This window comes from Phaenicophaeus curvirostris, chromosome 9 (assembly GCF_032191515.1).
Source record: "Phaenicophaeus curvirostris isolate KB17595 chromosome 9, BPBGC_Pcur_1.0, whole genome shotgun sequence".
NCBI lineage: Eukaryota > Metazoa > Chordata > Aves > Cuculiformes > Cuculidae > Phaenicophaeus > Phaenicophaeus curvirostris.
Genome location: NC_091400.1, coordinates 27,472,197 through 27,489,754, shown reverse-complemented (window position 1 = coordinate 27,489,754; position 17,558 = coordinate 27,472,197). Strand labels below are relative to the sequence as shown.

The 17,558-nt window shown below is 38.3% G+C and overlaps 1 protein-coding gene across 4 annotated transcripts in view; it reads right to left on the bottom strand.

The window, feature by feature from the left end:
* Positions 1 to 17,558, bottom strand: part of GRID1 (glutamate ionotropic receptor delta type subunit 1) — a 542,212-nt gene that overhangs the window by 20,500 nt on the left and 504,154 nt on the right. For all 4 annotated transcript variants that reach the window (XM_069863481.1, XM_069863482.1, XM_069863485.1 and 1 more), the window contains exons 13-15: positions 13,468 to 13,663; positions 1,715 to 1,881; positions 124 to 364 (exon numbers count right to left, since the gene is read on the bottom strand). In XM_069863481.1, coding sequence (XP_069719582.1) covers positions 124 to 364; positions 1,715 to 1,881; positions 13,468 to 13,663 — 604 coding nt within the window. The remainder of the gene's footprint in view (positions 1 to 123; positions 365 to 1,714; positions 1,882 to 13,467; positions 13,664 to 17,558) is intronic.

Sequence of the window (17,558 nt, the reverse complement as noted above, 5' to 3'; positions counted from 1 at the left end):
ATGGCAAATCAAAATAATTCAAATTTATTGTATGAGAGCACCTAAAATCCCACAACTTCCACTCACTCTCTCTTTCTTTTGTGTTTTCTACTTTTAATTGTGATAAGAATAAAAGTTATGGACCTCTTTCGGTGTTTCTTGATGACAACGGTTGCTGTTCCACCACAACTCCAATGCTGCCACCAAGCATGCAAGAAGAAGGCCTATTGCTAAAATGCAGAAAACTCCTGCAAAACTGTGAAGCTTGAGTGCCTTCCCATCTGTCTGTGCATTGGTATGGCTATTCAGGTCACAACGTCCCATCCGTGGCCACCATTTCTGTTTCAGAACATCCAAATCTCCGCTTTCTTGCAACTCTAGGATCCTGCAGAAATTTCAGAAGACAAGTATTGTTTTCAGTGATAATTTTTCACAGGTTTTTATTTTCCATGTGTCACATAACTTGTAAACCTACCATCCCACAACTCAAAACTCCATCCCACCACCACCACCTTATAGTATCCTTCATTTGGAACTCCATTACACCAGGATTTCTGTCTACTCACAGCAGCAAGTAAAATCCACGGGCTAAGTTTAGAAAAGGAATAGACTGTTAAAAAAGTCCACTTCCTTGCAAGACGCATTTCCAAGAGAAACCATCATATTCCAGTAAGTCATGTCTGGTCTGGCTACACTCAGCTGCGACAGCCGGTCCCACTAGCAAAATGCTCGACCCACTCCACTGCTGCCTCCCACAAGAATTTCGAAATCATATGAGAATAAACATGCTACTATTTTAGTGCCACAAAACAAATCTGTTTGAGCAGCAACCAACTCACTTCCTTCAGCAAATGTAGTTTATTCAAAAGGATTTTACTTCTATGTTGCTACTTCGTGCCTGAATTACTGCTAACAGTTGCCAATTAATTGTTGTTTTGCCTCTTCTGAAGTGTCCCTTCTCTCCATGAATGATTCATGCTGGATTTGATTTGGTAACTGTTTTAGCTGTTTACTAACAATCTTTTCTCTTGAGGCAGCTTTGTCTCTGGTTATGCAGCTGGAGTTTTACTCCTCTTAATAAGGAAGGAGTGAGATGAGGAAACCTTGCTTCAGCTCCCTGCCTCAAGCGAAGCACCCGCTCACCTTCTGCTAAGGCCACCCATGCCTGCACTATTGCATGTCTTTGTTGCAGTGTACACATTCACATGAAAAAGATATGCCTAGCCGATAGCTCAGAGATCACGAAATTGCACAGTCTTATAGCCTCCTAGTCTTGGCAATCCGATGCAATACTCCACAATTCTTGTTTTCCCGTACTCTTGCGAAATTTTACCCTGTCCCTCCACCCTAAAGGATGAACCAAGGTGTTATTATTTGCTTACTGTAAGTAGCAATACATCACTTCACAGCCTGCAAAACATAGCCTGAATCAAAGACCTCTCTTCAGTCTGCCCCCTAGCTCATACAAAACTCTCAGGACATCAGTCCTTTCTCTGCCAGAGGCAGAGCTGCCTGGAGGTGTAAGGCTACACACAACCTCCAGTCCCTTCCTCCCTAAGCAGGTGCACATGGAGCAGAAGTAGCAGCTTTGTTGAAGCCTGAACTTGTAACCTCTCTGCTGTCACTTATTCACTGTCTTTTATCCAATAACTGCCAAAATTAATGTGAACCACGAATGGGATGCCTTGCTGCTTGCAGAGAGGAATCCTGTAAAACAAGCTTTGTTTCAGTTTACCTCTGGGAGAAAAGATCTCTGTAGGGGCTTCCATGCTGGAGTGCTATCCCATATCCTTTACTGCTGATGCTGTTTCCAATGACTGTCACAGAGCATTCATCATCCGTCAATGCAGCATATTCCACCACCGTGACATCCCACAGGAAAGCATAGTTTCCTTTCTTCGCCTGTAAATACAGCATGAAAGCAACACAGTCTAAACTAAACTATATTTATATGTAGGACAAAACCCAAGCAAACCATGATGGTACTTCACGAAGTCACAGTTTATCTGTAGACCTCTATCATCTCAGTATATTTCTAATGTTCTTCCCTCCCAGCAGTATCTCATCTACTCCAAACCTCACTAAAATGTCTTCCATTTTTAATAGGAATACATAGGATAACATTGCCAAATGTTAGTGTAGGCAAGGCTTACATAACCGGTAATTAATTATAAACTAAAGCTATTGCCTTAGATGATGAAATTTGATGTATGTTTTGTTGCAGACATGAATTAGCAAGGGTTTGATCAGTTCCATACATTCATGTAACTAGACAGGTATGGTATGAGCTCTAAGTGGTGCTTCCCAGTCATCATAATCATCCAGAGGGTGAGTTTACAACTCTCCTCATATAAACATGCAAATAAAAACAACCCTTCCAAGAGCTGCGTTAGTCCTGTAACACAAGGTGCGCTCTGAGCATAAAGAGTTCTCTCTTCTTTTCACAAGTAAGAAGACTCACTAGCATCTCCTATTATCTCAGTTTTGGGACAAATTGTTTTAATTTAGCACATACCCACGCAGATGTCCTTAAATGTCAGCCTTAATTGGGATTCGAACCAATGCCTGCACACAGTGCATACGATGAATGTAAATCACTTTACTTAGCATGAGATATAAGAAGCATCTCTGGATAGGGATTCAGTAAATTAAAAAACGTCATCATTTCATTTAGTTAAAATAATCATTGGTTTCCTAATACATTTAAGGAGTATGATTTTAAGTCTCTAGTGAACATACAGAGCACAACGGAACAGATGGGCTGGAGCATCCAATGCAAATAAATGAGTAGTCACAAATGAAGAATTCCAAGATGGAGGCTTTTTTTTTTTTTGATTTCAAAAACTTTGGTTGATATCAGACCTTTCTTTAGGTCAGAACAAAGCAAGGCAGGGAGCCAAAGTCCTACATATATTTCCTTATGGGAACTGAATCACCAAATAACCCTAGCAAACGGCTGCAGCTCTGACATGGAATTAGCTCATCCTTCCGTGCCTTTTCCATTTTTGTTTAAGCTCAGTTTTGAATTCACCTATAAGCCCGTAAGACTCCTTTAGTTATTTTATTGTATTGGATTCCTCAGCTGAGCAATTAATTTGATTTTACTTCATCATACTTTGATGTAAACTACACTTTTCTCAAGTCCCTGACAGTTGTTTAAACATGATGATGAATCCTATTGGTGAGTTATCTTCTAGAGAGTAGAATCCAGGGAAACAAATATTAAAAGTATGTTGGCTGAGTTTTCTGTAAGCTACTCACCACAGTCCATCCATCTCCTTCCTTTTACCTTTCATCAAGGTAAAGATCCCTAAATTAATTTGCTCTGAGTTAAACCAGGTAAAAATGTTCTATCCTTCCTCTTTGGTAAGATTAAAATGAGCTTGTACTGACTACTTGGAAAATAATTTTTTGTTAAGGGTATGCGGCCATTATGAGTTTGTCCCCACATTCTCCTTTGCCACCTTCTTGGACAGTTCAGAGTGACACTACTTAATGCATGTTTTGTTGCCTCTGTACTTAGTGCTGGTGAGGCCACACCTCAAATCTTGTGTTCAGTTTTGGGTCCCTCACTGCAAGAAGGACACTGATGTGCCAGAACACATCCAAAGAAGGACAACAGAGCTTAAGACAGGTCTGGAGAACAAGTTTCATGGGAGTGGCTGAGTGAACTCTGGCTGTTTAGTTGGAGAAAAGGAGGCTGAGGGGAGACCGCATCGCTCCCTGAAAGGAGGTTGTAGTAAGGTTTGGTGATGATCTCTTCTCCCAAGGAGCAAGCGATAGGATGAGAGGGACTGGCCTCAAGTTGTGTCAGGGGAGATTTAGGCTCAATATTAGGAAAAATTCCTTCACAGAAAGAGTGGTGAAACACTGGAAGAGGCTGCCCAGGGAAGAGGCGGAGTTACCATCCCTGGAGAGAGTTAAAAGACAAGGAGATGTGCTTCTTAGGGACATGGTTTCGTGGTAGAGCCGGCAGTGTTGGGGTTACAGTGGGACTCGATCTTAAAGCTCATAAATGGTTCTGCGACTCTGTGAAACAGCCTCAAACTAATGCTATTCTACCATCAATAAAATCTGAACTACAGTGTGGGTCTTACAGGAATTATTCATACAGGAGCCATAGAACACTCCAATTAAAAGCATACATTGAATTAGCTGACACAACTTCATAAACTAGCATGCTCATAAAAATACATTTCACTTAAATGTCACTGTATGAAACTAGACCAGAGTAAGACTTCCACATCTGCATTGTCATACTACCCCTGGCTGTCTACCTAAACTGGAAACAGTAGTGCAAAGGAGGAAAGAACAAACGAATCACTCTTTAATGTATATGAAAACCAGAAAAGACTTCATAATCTTTTAACATGGATACGTAAAAAAATTAAAGATGGCAAGGAAGTGATTCCTCAAAGCATCTAGCCTATGTTCAGCCAGCAACCTACAGTCTTGGAAGCCTAAAACATGCTTTTCAAAGGTATTTTCTGAATGATCATGTATCTATACTTAACTGGGTTGTTAGTGGCAAATCCCTGCACTTTGCTCTCTGCTCTTCCTACCGTGGGCTTTAACGATTCACATTTTATGCTTTCACATCTGCGATGTTGCTAAGAGGCTCCTACCTCGTTAGGAAGAACGGGCAGTCCCACTGATGTTGCTGTAAGGGAAAGACCATCAAATGCCCTGTTTTTGCACATCTCAGGCAAGATGTGTTCTATGGTAAATAATAAACAGGCTTTTCCTACCAATGACAGAAAACTGTTCAAGTGCATTAAAAATATGTATTCATGGGACCAAACCCCACAGCATTTGTTAGTGTACATAGAATTTATTCAAAATCTATGTTATTAGAGAACACAAACTGGCCCAATGGATGTACAGAAAGAGGAGATCCAGAAAGTACTGTGCCTAAATCACTATGCTAAAATGTCTTGCATTTTTCTCTTTGTGTATTTTTTTGTATATTTGTTTGTTTTAAAAAGCTGTATCTTTTAGTTGTTTCAGAATTGCTCTGTAAATCATTTTTTCAAACATACAATTTACAAAAGAACACTGACAATGTCATATGTTCCTTATCCTTTTCGTGGCAACACTTGAGGAACACAGTCTTCCTCAAAAATTCAATTTTGATTGTAAGGCAATGTCTAGAGAAAAATCACATTGTAGATTCTACTTTTCAAGCCTCAGCCTTCTCTGTGTTATTTTATATAGAGGAGCTTTGTACACTGACTTTCAAAGTCAGTCAGCAGATCTTCTGACAAGGTCTACTTCTCTTGCAGTTGCAATGTTGCCATCCTAAGTTATGTCCCACAACTGTAAGTGGTCAATAAACAAATTCTACCCAGTCTCTTCATATCATTTTTATATTTTTTTGACATAAATCACGTTATCTAATGCCATCATATTTGTAGAGTATTATTTGGCTAACAGGAATCTAAGTTTTAAACTCTTGGTTATACATATTTCTCAGCTCTCAGAAATACTGTCTGTGAGAGAGTTTCTCCTCACTGATCGCCAAAACCAGAATCTCCAAAGATCCCTTTTCCCTAAGGAAAGATTTTGTCCTTTCCAAAATTTCTTCCACTTGTATAATTTTTGTCTCTGAAGTAATGTTTATTGCATGGAAAGCTTCCTTAGGATCAAATGTTTAGTTGCAGTCTCAATTCAGCATCTTTCACATCCCTGTAATATCTTTTATGACAGATAAGCAGTCTCATTTGTTCAATTTAAAGAAAACTGACAAACTCTGAAAAGCCCATGGACAAGACAGACAACCAAACACATGTGTGTGTTTGAGATATGTTTACTTTTTTTATACCCTAACTAGGCAAGCAGTAAAAGCCACACAAAATCAAATCGATACTTATTTTCAACCAAAAATCAAACAAAAAATTTTAAATAGCAGTTTAAAACTTTTCATTTTTGTCACGTGAAAGAAAGCATGCATACACATGGGCATACCCCTTAGCTCCCGAGCCCAGGGGATACTGGATGTAGAAAGACTAAGAATAGTAGGGAGCACCTGGCATCACCCGGCGGGTTATCTGAGCAGTAAATGTATCAAGGCTCCTTAGTAGCATATGACAGAGATGCACCTACCCATACAACCAAGTCCTGACCACAATACAGCAAAGATCCATATCCTCAGGGTCTTGCATTCACAGCTCAGCCATCTAAAGCCTGCATTATACGTTTTCAGGGCCCAAAATAGAATAAAAATATTCTAGTGATCAGACATCATTGCAAAGATAATACATAAAGAGAGATGGTAAAAGGGAATATGGCAAATCCCAGCAGAGAATAGGTACGATAGCTTGAATAAAGTGTGACTGAAATGAAACACAGAATAATACACAAAAATTTATACTCTAGAAGTTTCTCCGGCTTTCATATTTTACTCCTTTGCTATGGCTTTGTTGTGACTCTCAACACACAGGCTTATCACGAACAAAACAAAAATAGCTTGGTTAAAATGTCACAAACCTCTTCACCCAGGTGGCACTACTGCAGTGGTTTATACCAAACCCATCAGATTAAACTTAAGAGGAAGAGGTTTAAGAAAACAGATTTATGAAAAAAAAACTTAGTAGGCCAAATTTATATTGAAAATATTTCTTCTGCATTATCATAAGAAATTAAAAGGCTAAGAAAGACTGCCTCTTAGATACAAGAAGGACCACAAAGGGAACAGTAATACTTTAGAAAAGCAGGAAGCAACCTCATAATGTCACTCTTCAACATGGAGGGGAGACAGAAGAATGCTGTTTAAGGGATCGTGGTTTACTGATAGTAAAATGAAGGTTTTCTAAATAAAGCATGATAAGAAATTATATAACAACTTGAAAAACGATCAATTTCAGATTAATCACTAGTTTATCTGTGACTTATCTAAAATTTATGAAGAAGCTAAAGACAAAGTGCAAGATAATGCAACATTCAGCATCAATTCACTGCCAGAACAGGGTGTCACTGTAGCTGATCCCATTATATGTCTGGTACCACAGAAATATCAAAAAGTGACCTTTACATTGGCATTAGTGGAATAGTTTAAAAACATTCTTCAATAGCATTTATTATCTCAAAAAAAGTACTTTAAGAGAAGCAACACAGTTCTAATAAAAAGAAAATATGCCATTTAATCCTCTTAAATGATTTAAAAATTAATATCATCAAGGAGCCACTAAAGGATGTAATGTATTCAGCCTTTAAGGAACCATTGGCTTTCACTCCCAACGCTGATGGGTCAAGAAATGCAGAATGTATGAGGACCTATGAAAACATATGGATATGCAACCACAATTTATAACATAAGATTCAATGTGAACAATACATTATTGGAAAATGTATTTTGAAAAAAATCCTACTTATTGAACTTTTAAATTACTTTTACTCTCAGAAAAAGATGAACAGAGGTAAGTGTTGAACAATAAATGCTGCGATTTAATGTTTAGCGTTCACTAAAGGAAAGAAACTTTTTGAAGGAAGCGAAAAAGAGAAGGAATAATCTCTTAACTGTGCCTTTGCCTAAATCAATAATACATTCACATTTTGTACTGTACTTGGTTTTGATCACTTCATCAGCAGTGATACACAGGAAGAAAAGAAAGGACTGAGAGTAATTTTAGCACCAATTGATTAGGCAGAGGAACAAACAGTCTCAACCAAGGCAAGACTTTAAAAAAATACAACAGCTTAACTCTCCTATATATACATAAAAAGGGTTTTATATATACATATATATATTCCTTCATTTGTTTAACATAAAAATGACTGAAACGGATGAAAAAGCCACAGGTTATTACATATGTTGTGGTAACTAATAGTTACCCTGAAGAATTTGTAGCCACTGGGTATTACGCAAAGAGTTTGCTGAGACTTACAAATGGCTAAGAAATGTGTGCAGTGTCAGTGCCAATGTCCACGTGGGACAAGATGGAACGAGTCACCCACCACACCCTTCTTGGAGATCCCAGCTGTAGCTTGACTCAGAAAGAAACTTTCCAAATGACAACATTCATCAATCCTTGCCTGCTATCGTACCAGAAAACTCAAGTGGCAAAATGGCTTTTTGCATGGACTAGTGATTTGTCGGTAACCTCCTCTTATGCTATTTAGATACATTTATGAAGAGGAGGATGCATTCCATCTGCAATGACCATTTTAATTGCCTTAGAAGTGCAACAAGAACAACTTCCCCCTCTGTCTCTAAAACATCCTTCTGTTGCTTATGTGACTTTGCAGTGCATCAATATCCTTTTTGTGGTTCTCCCAGTGTTGCAAAAGCTGTGCCTTGGCAATGGGAAATGGTCCCTGTAGCTACAGAGACTGTGCTGTGTCTGAACAGAGTCTACCATGGCAACCAAATGCCACAATAGCATTCAGGACTGTCTTCCACTGTTATCCCTTTGTTTTCAGCAAGTCAAAGGGAGTAGGAAAATCTCAGGGAAATGGAGAGGTAAATGGAATAGAGACAAACATCTGAAATACCTGCCTGTACCACATATAAGTAGCACTCTCCTGCTTTGCATTGAGGCAGCATTGCTCTGTTTGTAACTGCAGATGAACTGTGATGCTGTCTGTGGAAAATGGGAAGGGAAGGAAGAAAGAGGAGTAGTGATTTTTTTATGCATTATATTGGACAAGTCCTCATTCAGAAAAATGTGTTAGAGGTCTTTTTATGCTAGAAAGATTTAGATTTCCCATTTCCTATAAAATACACTTCTGAGGCACATTAACATCTCTTTCATGCAGCAGAACGCATTTACAGATTGAAAGTCCCACTTCCTTAGCTGACATCAATTCTTCTTTAGAAAAACAGAATTTGTAGCCGCAATACTTGACACAGAAAACTCGCCTGTTTATTCAATAAGATCAATGACCTAGGAAGAATGACATTTAAACTAAACACAACAGTTTAGTTGACCATGTTATTAGATATTAAGCCAAATTTATGTAGGTGTCTAATCAAATACCAGCCTTGGTCAGCTTTAGTGGCTGAATTAAATTTAGTTACTATTGATGTTAATTAAACAAGCTGATCAAGCTATATAAAAATCACCCTACAATACTAAAATTAAACTTACTATGAAAAGTTACTATCACATAGATAGGATGGAGCTTTGGCTCCATACAGACAACGCAGTTAGTATTCTAGACAGCCTGTGAATCTGTAGTTAGATTTCTAGTTTAGGGAAACCTAGCTATCAGAAGTTGCAACACGCAGTAGCCATACAGAATAAGATTATTTACAATTCCATGCCTAAAAAGCATCCACTGACATGAGGAAGGAAAAGAAAAAAAAGAATTTTAAAAAAGAAAATACTGTGCATTTTTCTAAGGTAAACTGTCTCATCATTGGTTTTATTACCACATAGGGTACATAGAAAAGTACTTACTGAATGTCACTATTCCTACTTTCTTTAAATGCTAACAGAGCATCTCAAAATAGAGGTCTCATTTTCATAGTGCTGAGCAGATTAAAAAATAAAGAAATCAGCACACTGCAGACTTTGTTATTGCCAGCACTGTACCTTGTACCGAGGAAGGAAGGCTTCCTGAGCCAAGGACAGAGTCCTCTAAAAGAGCTCAGGTGGAACAGGGAAGACAAGGAAGCATGAACCAAGACTATTGACTAAATACTCCTGTGCGGAAAAGACATAACAACATTTGTATATGGATTTTGTTCAAATCCACACACACAGCTGGAAATCTTATGTTAAAGGACTTTGATCTGGGAAATCGGATGGCCTGTGTTAACTGTGTTCAACCCCCCTTATGGCACTATAAAAACCAGTACATTTTGGATACTTGCCCTCTGACTGTTCAGAAAAGTTTTCAAAGATATAAAGGAAAAAAAGAAACCCACGCCCCAACCATTTCATTATTTCTCACTTGCAAAAGCATAAGGACCGAGTGATATTGGCTGTTACCAGAGCTAAAGAGGTATAATTTATTTTAACCTAAGCAAACTTCTCTCTGAAGTGATGCTGCAGGTCAGTCCATTCTTGCTATAACACAATTTTCATCAGCAACAAGTACATCAGGCTTGATTTGATCTACATGATTTTTGCTTAGAATAATGCTCATCAGTCCAGTTTCTATGCACCCCTTCTGTTGTTGGATTGCTTTGGTTTTTTTAATATATTCTGAACAGTCGTAAGTTTGGGTACTCATTCTTGGTTTGCTTGGTTGCATGATGAATATGAGTCATAAATTACTTTTTTGAGAAAAAGCACCTAATTTACAGCATCATAGAACTCCTAAATATATTTTATGCACTAATTTTATAACAATTCAATAGAATTGTGTATATGGTATTTTCCTAGGATATACTCATTAAAAGTAATGTCGCCATCCTTTAGGCAAAAGTAAAATTACAGAGATTATTTGTACAAAGTCTTCCTTTAAAAGATCTTCCAAAATGCCAGTGAAACATTTTAAAGGTTAAAACTTTAATTTTGAAACTTTTTTCCTTTTTCCCTATAAAAAAGTCTCTTTTGAAAGCTTAGTCAAGAGTTGTTCTAATTCTGTATTTTTAATCTTTAGTGCGAATAATGTCATCAGATCTTAGGTTATTTTGCTCATTTTAGGTTAAGCCAGGGGTTAACTTCTTACAAAGATTCATTAAAAAGCAGCTGGGTTCTTTTTGAGGACAAACGGAAGATTTTTTGGCCATGAATTACAGAAATAACACAAAATTGAGATTTTTATCCACTCCCCTCTCCTCATTCAATACATTTATGTGCAGATTTGAAATATTCTGACTTGAAATCTGGCTGATGTTTGTCCCTGTGTTTCAAATGTGGTCTTCCATAGTTCAATAATGATCTGTTTACAATATATGTCACATTTGTGCAAAAATTTATATTAAACAATGAAATCAATGATCTAACAAAATTCACTTGGTACATTTCATATGTGTGTATCATATATAGACACTGGGAATTCCCAGTAAAAGTAATTCTTGCAGTAACTTGTTGTATTTGTATGCATAAAGAAAAGAAAGGAAAGGAGTTCAAAGATACATGCAGGACTCTGGACTGTAATTAAGAGTATTGTATGTAAATTAAATGCATTGATGAGAATTAATTGGGGTCTGGAATATGAGAATTCTGTTTATGAAGTCATTGTACATGATGATGGAATTACAATATCAGTGGTTTAATGTGTATGTAAATGAAAAAATAAAAGTTGTAGGCTCTTAAAAAAAAAAAAGGTTAAATTCTGCAAATCCAGTAAAACTTTGAACCTAGCCTGTCAGGCAAATATGTGGGTTTTGCTGTTTCTTTTTTTTTTTTTTTTTTAAATTTTAGAAGAGTGACGGAATAAAAAAGCATAAGGAAAAGCAAACTGAAAGATGACTACACTTCAGACTTTGGTCTTGTGGTATTAAAAAAAGCTTCAGTTTCAGAGTTCTGAAGGACATATTAGAGCTTAGCAATCTAAGAATCAATTGCTAAAATAATTATTCTGTAAGTCAGTCAGGCTGGATGATGACAGCCTCTGATCTTAGCAGACTGAATTAAAAAATACTGATCAAATTGTGCTGTAGATTTATCTATCTTTCCATGTTTATTTTACTTGTTAAAAGATTTTTTTAAAATAATGTTTTAAGGACAGCTGTAACCCTAACCTGGCCTGGCCTAGGACGCCTGGTGGAAACCTACTTTTAGATGTTTATTTTGTGTTCCTCATCCCTAGAATGAGTGGTGAATACTTCAGAGGGAGTCACAGGTGCCACACAGCAGAGGAAGAGGAGGAACTAGTTCACATTGCTTAAAAATAATATGCTCCAGAGATGCTTTGCAGAGCACTGAAGGAGGGATCTGGCCAGTGATTGGATGGCCCATGTTGCATTGGAAATAAATATTTAGGAGCGTCTTGGGGGGAGAAAAAATCAAGCTAAAACCTGTAATCCCTCTGCAGGGCAGTTCTTACAGTTATTTGCTTCACTGCAAAACTTCTTCTTTGCAGCATTCTGCCAGAGGTCTAATGACATGTAACACAGTCCTTCCTCAGTCCCTGATACAAGCTTGGGTCGGTACTTTCTAACAGATGCAGTTAGCTTTTTGGCAAAGAGGAAAAATAAAGGAAGCCCTGAAAATATAAACGGATCATTTGGACCATGAATGAAAATGATAAGGAAAAGAGCAGCTCTTCACCTTTCCAGTGAAAATAACAGGATGGGAGTGTTCAATATTACCCAGCTTGTGATACACATTGCCATAATGCCTGCCCTTAAAGAGATATTTCTGCCTTTGAAATTCTACAGACTGTAGTAGAACTGGAGTATAATCTGCACCAGAAAACATGATCGTAAAGAAAGAAAATCAGTGCATTCTTAAACAGCAGGTAGATACTGCTGAAGTTACAATTATCCTAGGCTGACCTACAGAAATCCAGTGCTGAGCCTTCTCTGTTCAGCTTGATGTGGGGAGGACTTTTCTTCCCCTTTCTTTCTTTTGATAGGAATGGTTGGACTCGATGATCCAGCGGGTCTTTTCCAACCTGGTGGTTCTATGACTCTATGATTCTATATATTTATTCAGAATCAGTGTTTCACTAATCAAACAATACTTATGTTACTAACACCTCTTACCTTGTTTTGCAAAATAAATCATCCAATAAATAAATAGGACACTTTCCACTGAAGGAGCTGCACGTTATACTTTCCCTGACTACTTCTGCATCCCTTCTACTGTAACTTACTCCTGGACACATCTGCTTTGATGTTATTTATTATCTAGTTTTGCTGAGATAAGATGGGAAGCAGAGATGAGACGCAGACTAAGAATGAGAATGTGTGGATGTTTGTACCTGTGTGATGTGAACCAGGGCTGTTTATCACAGAACTTGGCACAAGGATGTAGGATCTCAAGCTGTTAAATATCAGTCCTTGAATCCCATATCAATGCTCAGTTGCAGCAAAAAAAATGTGTAGTCACATTTCAGAGAAATAAGAGTCAGGTGAAAGCATGGTGACATGTGAAAGGGTATATACACTTTTTAGAATTTGGAATAAACAAAGAAAATCTTGCTTAAAATTGTTATTCTAAAAGAAATGAGTATACATTCAGTGAATCTCTTGATTCCAGCTCACTTTTCCAATAAGCTCAATCCCTCTAGTCAGAAAATAATAACACTCAAATGAGCAATGAACAAGAGTCACTACCTGGATAATGTAAAGAATGACATTCAAAATGGTACTATCGGAGCTATGAAGAAACTTGGAAATTATGTCCGGATCCAAAGAAGGAATTCTATACCGAAGGCTTAGGCAGAACTGACATACTTAAATTCAAAACTGACCTGAAAAGATTATTCTTATATGCCACTGGGTTATTAAAAGGAACTTTAGATACTGACGGGTTTTTTAAAAATAAAATTACTATGCAATTGCTTTCCTGTGATAACATAATTAACTCCATGAAAACAACATTGATACAGCACAAAAATTAAATGAAAACCTGTGTAGTACAGTCTTACCTTCCTGATGCCTTCAGAAGGGTTTGATACACAATTATCTGCACCATTATTCTTGCTGATAGTCCTCCACAGTTCAGCAAATGTGTTATCCTGCTCCAAAGGGTTCGTCCCTTTTGCCTTAAAGTATTCATATACTGCTGAATCCCTGACTGTACCATAAGATATATCCATTTGTTTGGACAGATCCTGAAATGTTCTGAAATTCAAATGATATAAAGATATTACTATTATGTAGTACATGATCAAGATTTCATTCATCATGTGTTGTTTTCTATGTGTACCATTAGTCAGAAAGCACTTACCCTCACTGAGTGACGTTTGCATATCTCTTTCCTCATCATAAAAGAAAAGTAAGGAGTAATTTAATTGTATTGAGATCATATGAATTTAAACATACCTGAGCTCTTTTTCACCCCAGTAAAGTTTTTGGGGTTTTTTTGGCAAGTAACATCCATGTTAAATAGTACAATGTCAAGTTGGCACCAGACTGGAATGCAATAAGGACTTACTCAAGGCCCAGGAAAAATTCAGATTATAAATTAAAACTTGTAGTCCCATCAGTATCGGCAGAAATACCTTGCAAAATTCAGTGGGATTGGTTTGCAGTTACACCAATGCTCTATCTGACTCCAAATCAATACAGCAGTTTAAAACAAACAAATAAAAGTCTGGCTTCAATTTTCACTAAGTCTCTCTCTCTCTTTCACAGGCTCTGGTAAAACAAGCATTTTTCATTCACACACAGCCCTATCTTTCATTTGCTCATCGTACCACTCTGGAAGTGTAAATAGGCCTCAATGTGAGCAGCTGTGAGTGCACCATTTATTCTCAAATTGTAGGGAATGTAATTCACTCCTGTTTCACAGCCTTTTCTCCACAGAAAGGTGTAAATCACTGTCTGCACCAACAAAAAACAGGCCAAGTTTCAAAACAATTACTGTAGCATCACTGCCATCAGAAGGAGCATCCTGGTTGTTTTCCACCTTCATAGAATCATAGAGTGGTTTGGGTTGGAAGGGACCTTAAGAAGGCCTTGAAGACCTCCAGGGATGGGACATCCATGACTTCTTTGGGCAACCTGGGTGCCTCACCACCCTCACAGGAAAAGTTTTTTCCCTTATATCTAATCTAAATCTGCCTTCTTTCAACATCTCTTGTCTTATCCCTGCAGGCCCCTCTCCAGGTTTCTTATAAGCCCCCCTCAGGGAGTGGAAGGCTGCTACAAGGTCTCCTCACAGCTTTCTCTTTTCCAGCCTGAACAGCCCCTACTCTCTCAGCCTTTCCTCATAGGAAGGTGTTCCAGCCCTCTGATCATCTTCGTGGACCTCCTCTGGATTTGCTTTAACAGGTCTATGTCCTTCCTGTGCTGAGGGCTCCAGAACTGAATGCAGTTCATTTCCAGGCTTTCTGGGCTGCAAGCACACGTTGCCAGCTCACGTTGAGCTTCTCATCCACCATCACACCCAAGTCCTTCTCTTCAGCATTACTCTCAATCCATTCTCCACCCAGCCTGTATTTCTGTTTGGGATTGCCAGACCTTTGTTCTCATTCCTGTACTTCTTTCCTTTGTCCTCAAGTATTGCTTCTGTACAATGCCACCATTTTTTACGTCTGACTGTACAAAGACACATTCAACCACTGACCGCTACATGCAGTAGCGGGGACCAAAATGGATCCCATAAATAATGGTTTATTGTTCCATAACAATATATATATAGCAATTTATATATTCTTACATGTGTTACAAACATATAAATTCACATAATAGGAATGTCATGCTTCTGATACGACCCGCTGATTAACGCTGTTTGAGATCAGTCAAAAGAAGGAGCCCTCCCTCCCTTTATTTTTCCCAAAAAACAATCTTTCAGAAAAAAAACAAATCACCCTCAAAAGATCTGGAAGGCCCCACTCATGTCACCTCCCACTTGCCTCCAACTCCTGCAGCCAAGAAGCAAAACATTTTGCCTTGCAGCTCTTGCAGAAGATTTCTTCACAGTGTTCCTGGGGAGCCTTCCTTTAGCCCACGAGCTGAAGCTGTTTTCCACAGCTGAAGACTTGTCATAGACAATATTTTTCTGCCACCCTCTTCTGTGTTTCACTGGGGAGGCGATGCTACTATTTACCCATCACATCCCTGTAAGATTCCCTGCAATACTACTTAAAGCAAAGCAATTTGGGCATGTACACAATACTACCTAAAAACACGTAGAAAACTCTTCCTTTTCCATCACATCACTTCCAGGCCTCCCAAGTCTGGCTCCAAAAGGGCCTTATTGCCTGGACACACCACATGGGAGCTCACCAGCTCCATCTCCAAAGCTGCAGCTCAGCAGGGATGCATCTCCCACCCCCACCAAAACTCTTCAAACTCACAAGCTGCTTCCAACAGTTTAAGTGGTTTAAGTTCTTAAATTGTGTTAAGGACTTTTTATCATTTTAAGCTGTTAAGCAGCTTTAAGTAAGACTGTGTGAACAGTTTTTCTCTATATACATTGCACACTTGTGGATTTGGGCTAACTCTGGGAGCTACATCTAACCCCAAGTCCTGTTTTATTTCTTTAGCTCTGTATATGGCACTTGGGTAAAATATAAAATGAATGCCCTGGAGGTTGCTGGAAATTCAAAATTACAATGAAATATGAGAGAGAATTCCTGTCAGTTTTCTTTCTCTCTTTGTTTAACAATCCCCAAAGTTATATTCCAGTCTCTTAAATGCTTCCTGTACATTTCATTGACAAGGATTGTTTTTCCTCCAGTCTTGATATAAATGATTACATGCTACATTTAGTTCCTTTTTTTTTTTTTTAAAAATAAGTTTCATCACATCCCATAGAACTGCTTACATCCTGTGGATGCATGATCTGGCTGTTCAAAGATGCATTTCTGCCTATTCTAAATACAAATGACAGAGAGGTACTCAATACACACAGGAGGGTTTCTGTGGCAACCTTTTCCACACCAGCTTTGGCATACTGATCTCAATGTGTGTAGGAGTGCATGGTTGGTAGAAGCACAGCAGCAGAAACATGTTTAGCTAATGTTCTTTGACATAGCATTCAGCTGATAGCAACCTTACAAATGCCTACTGCTCAAGCTGCCATTCTCTTCAAAAGTTTGAACAAGAGAACTTGAATATCTAAATAAATAAATAAACCTGAAATTTAATAAAGTCAGTATTTTCTAGATCACTTTTACTGCCTCTACTGCTGTGGAAACTTTTTGTCAGAAGTATGCCTTTTGTTTTAGGTAAATTATACTTTATTGACAATCAGTACTTTTGTTTTAGCTAAATTACATTTTATCGACAATCAGCACTACACAAAAGCACAGTACACGTTGCTTTTCGAGCAGCACATTTTCTTCAGTTCTCTGGACATCACAGGGCACAGTAAGAAAATCCGGAGTTTAAATCAGGTGCTTTGCTAGTCCAATAAACAGATAATCAGTACTAGTGGCAGGGAGAGAAGAACAGCCTTTGCCTGGCAGTGGTGAGTAAGGCAACTTTTGCCCCTTCAGCTGGCAGAATATCCTTAGACAAGATAAATATGGAGTATTGTGTGTCCTAAGGATGTTTGCACCTTTCTTGCAGTGCCTCACTTGATGTATTATATGAACAGTCACAGCCACAAGAAATTCTCCATACTGTACCACTGTGGGAAATGCCTTGTGAGAGAGACAGACGATCATCAAAGGACACAGTAAGGGTCTCAGCAGGTAATCAGGCTTATGGTCGGCTCCTGTAGCATAAATTCAGAAGGATGGTGACTGTTTGAGGGATAAAATAAACTTACACCTTTGTAAAATGGACCACTTGGCTAAAAATCTACCTCAGAAATTGTCCTGACAGGGAATTATCTAGGCCACAGCTCTTCCTCAGTATAAAAAAAAGTGTTTCTGCGTTGTATTTCTGCACTGAAAGTGGAGGAGATACTTAGCACCTCCATAACTAGGGAAGAGAAGCCTTGGGTGTGGTGGGTATGGTCACCTGCATAAAAGATACTGAATGGAGATGAGTATCTCCCAGCTTTTACAGATGGATGAAAATCATCACTAGTGCAAGTTTTACCTAAAGTACCTGTTGTTACTCT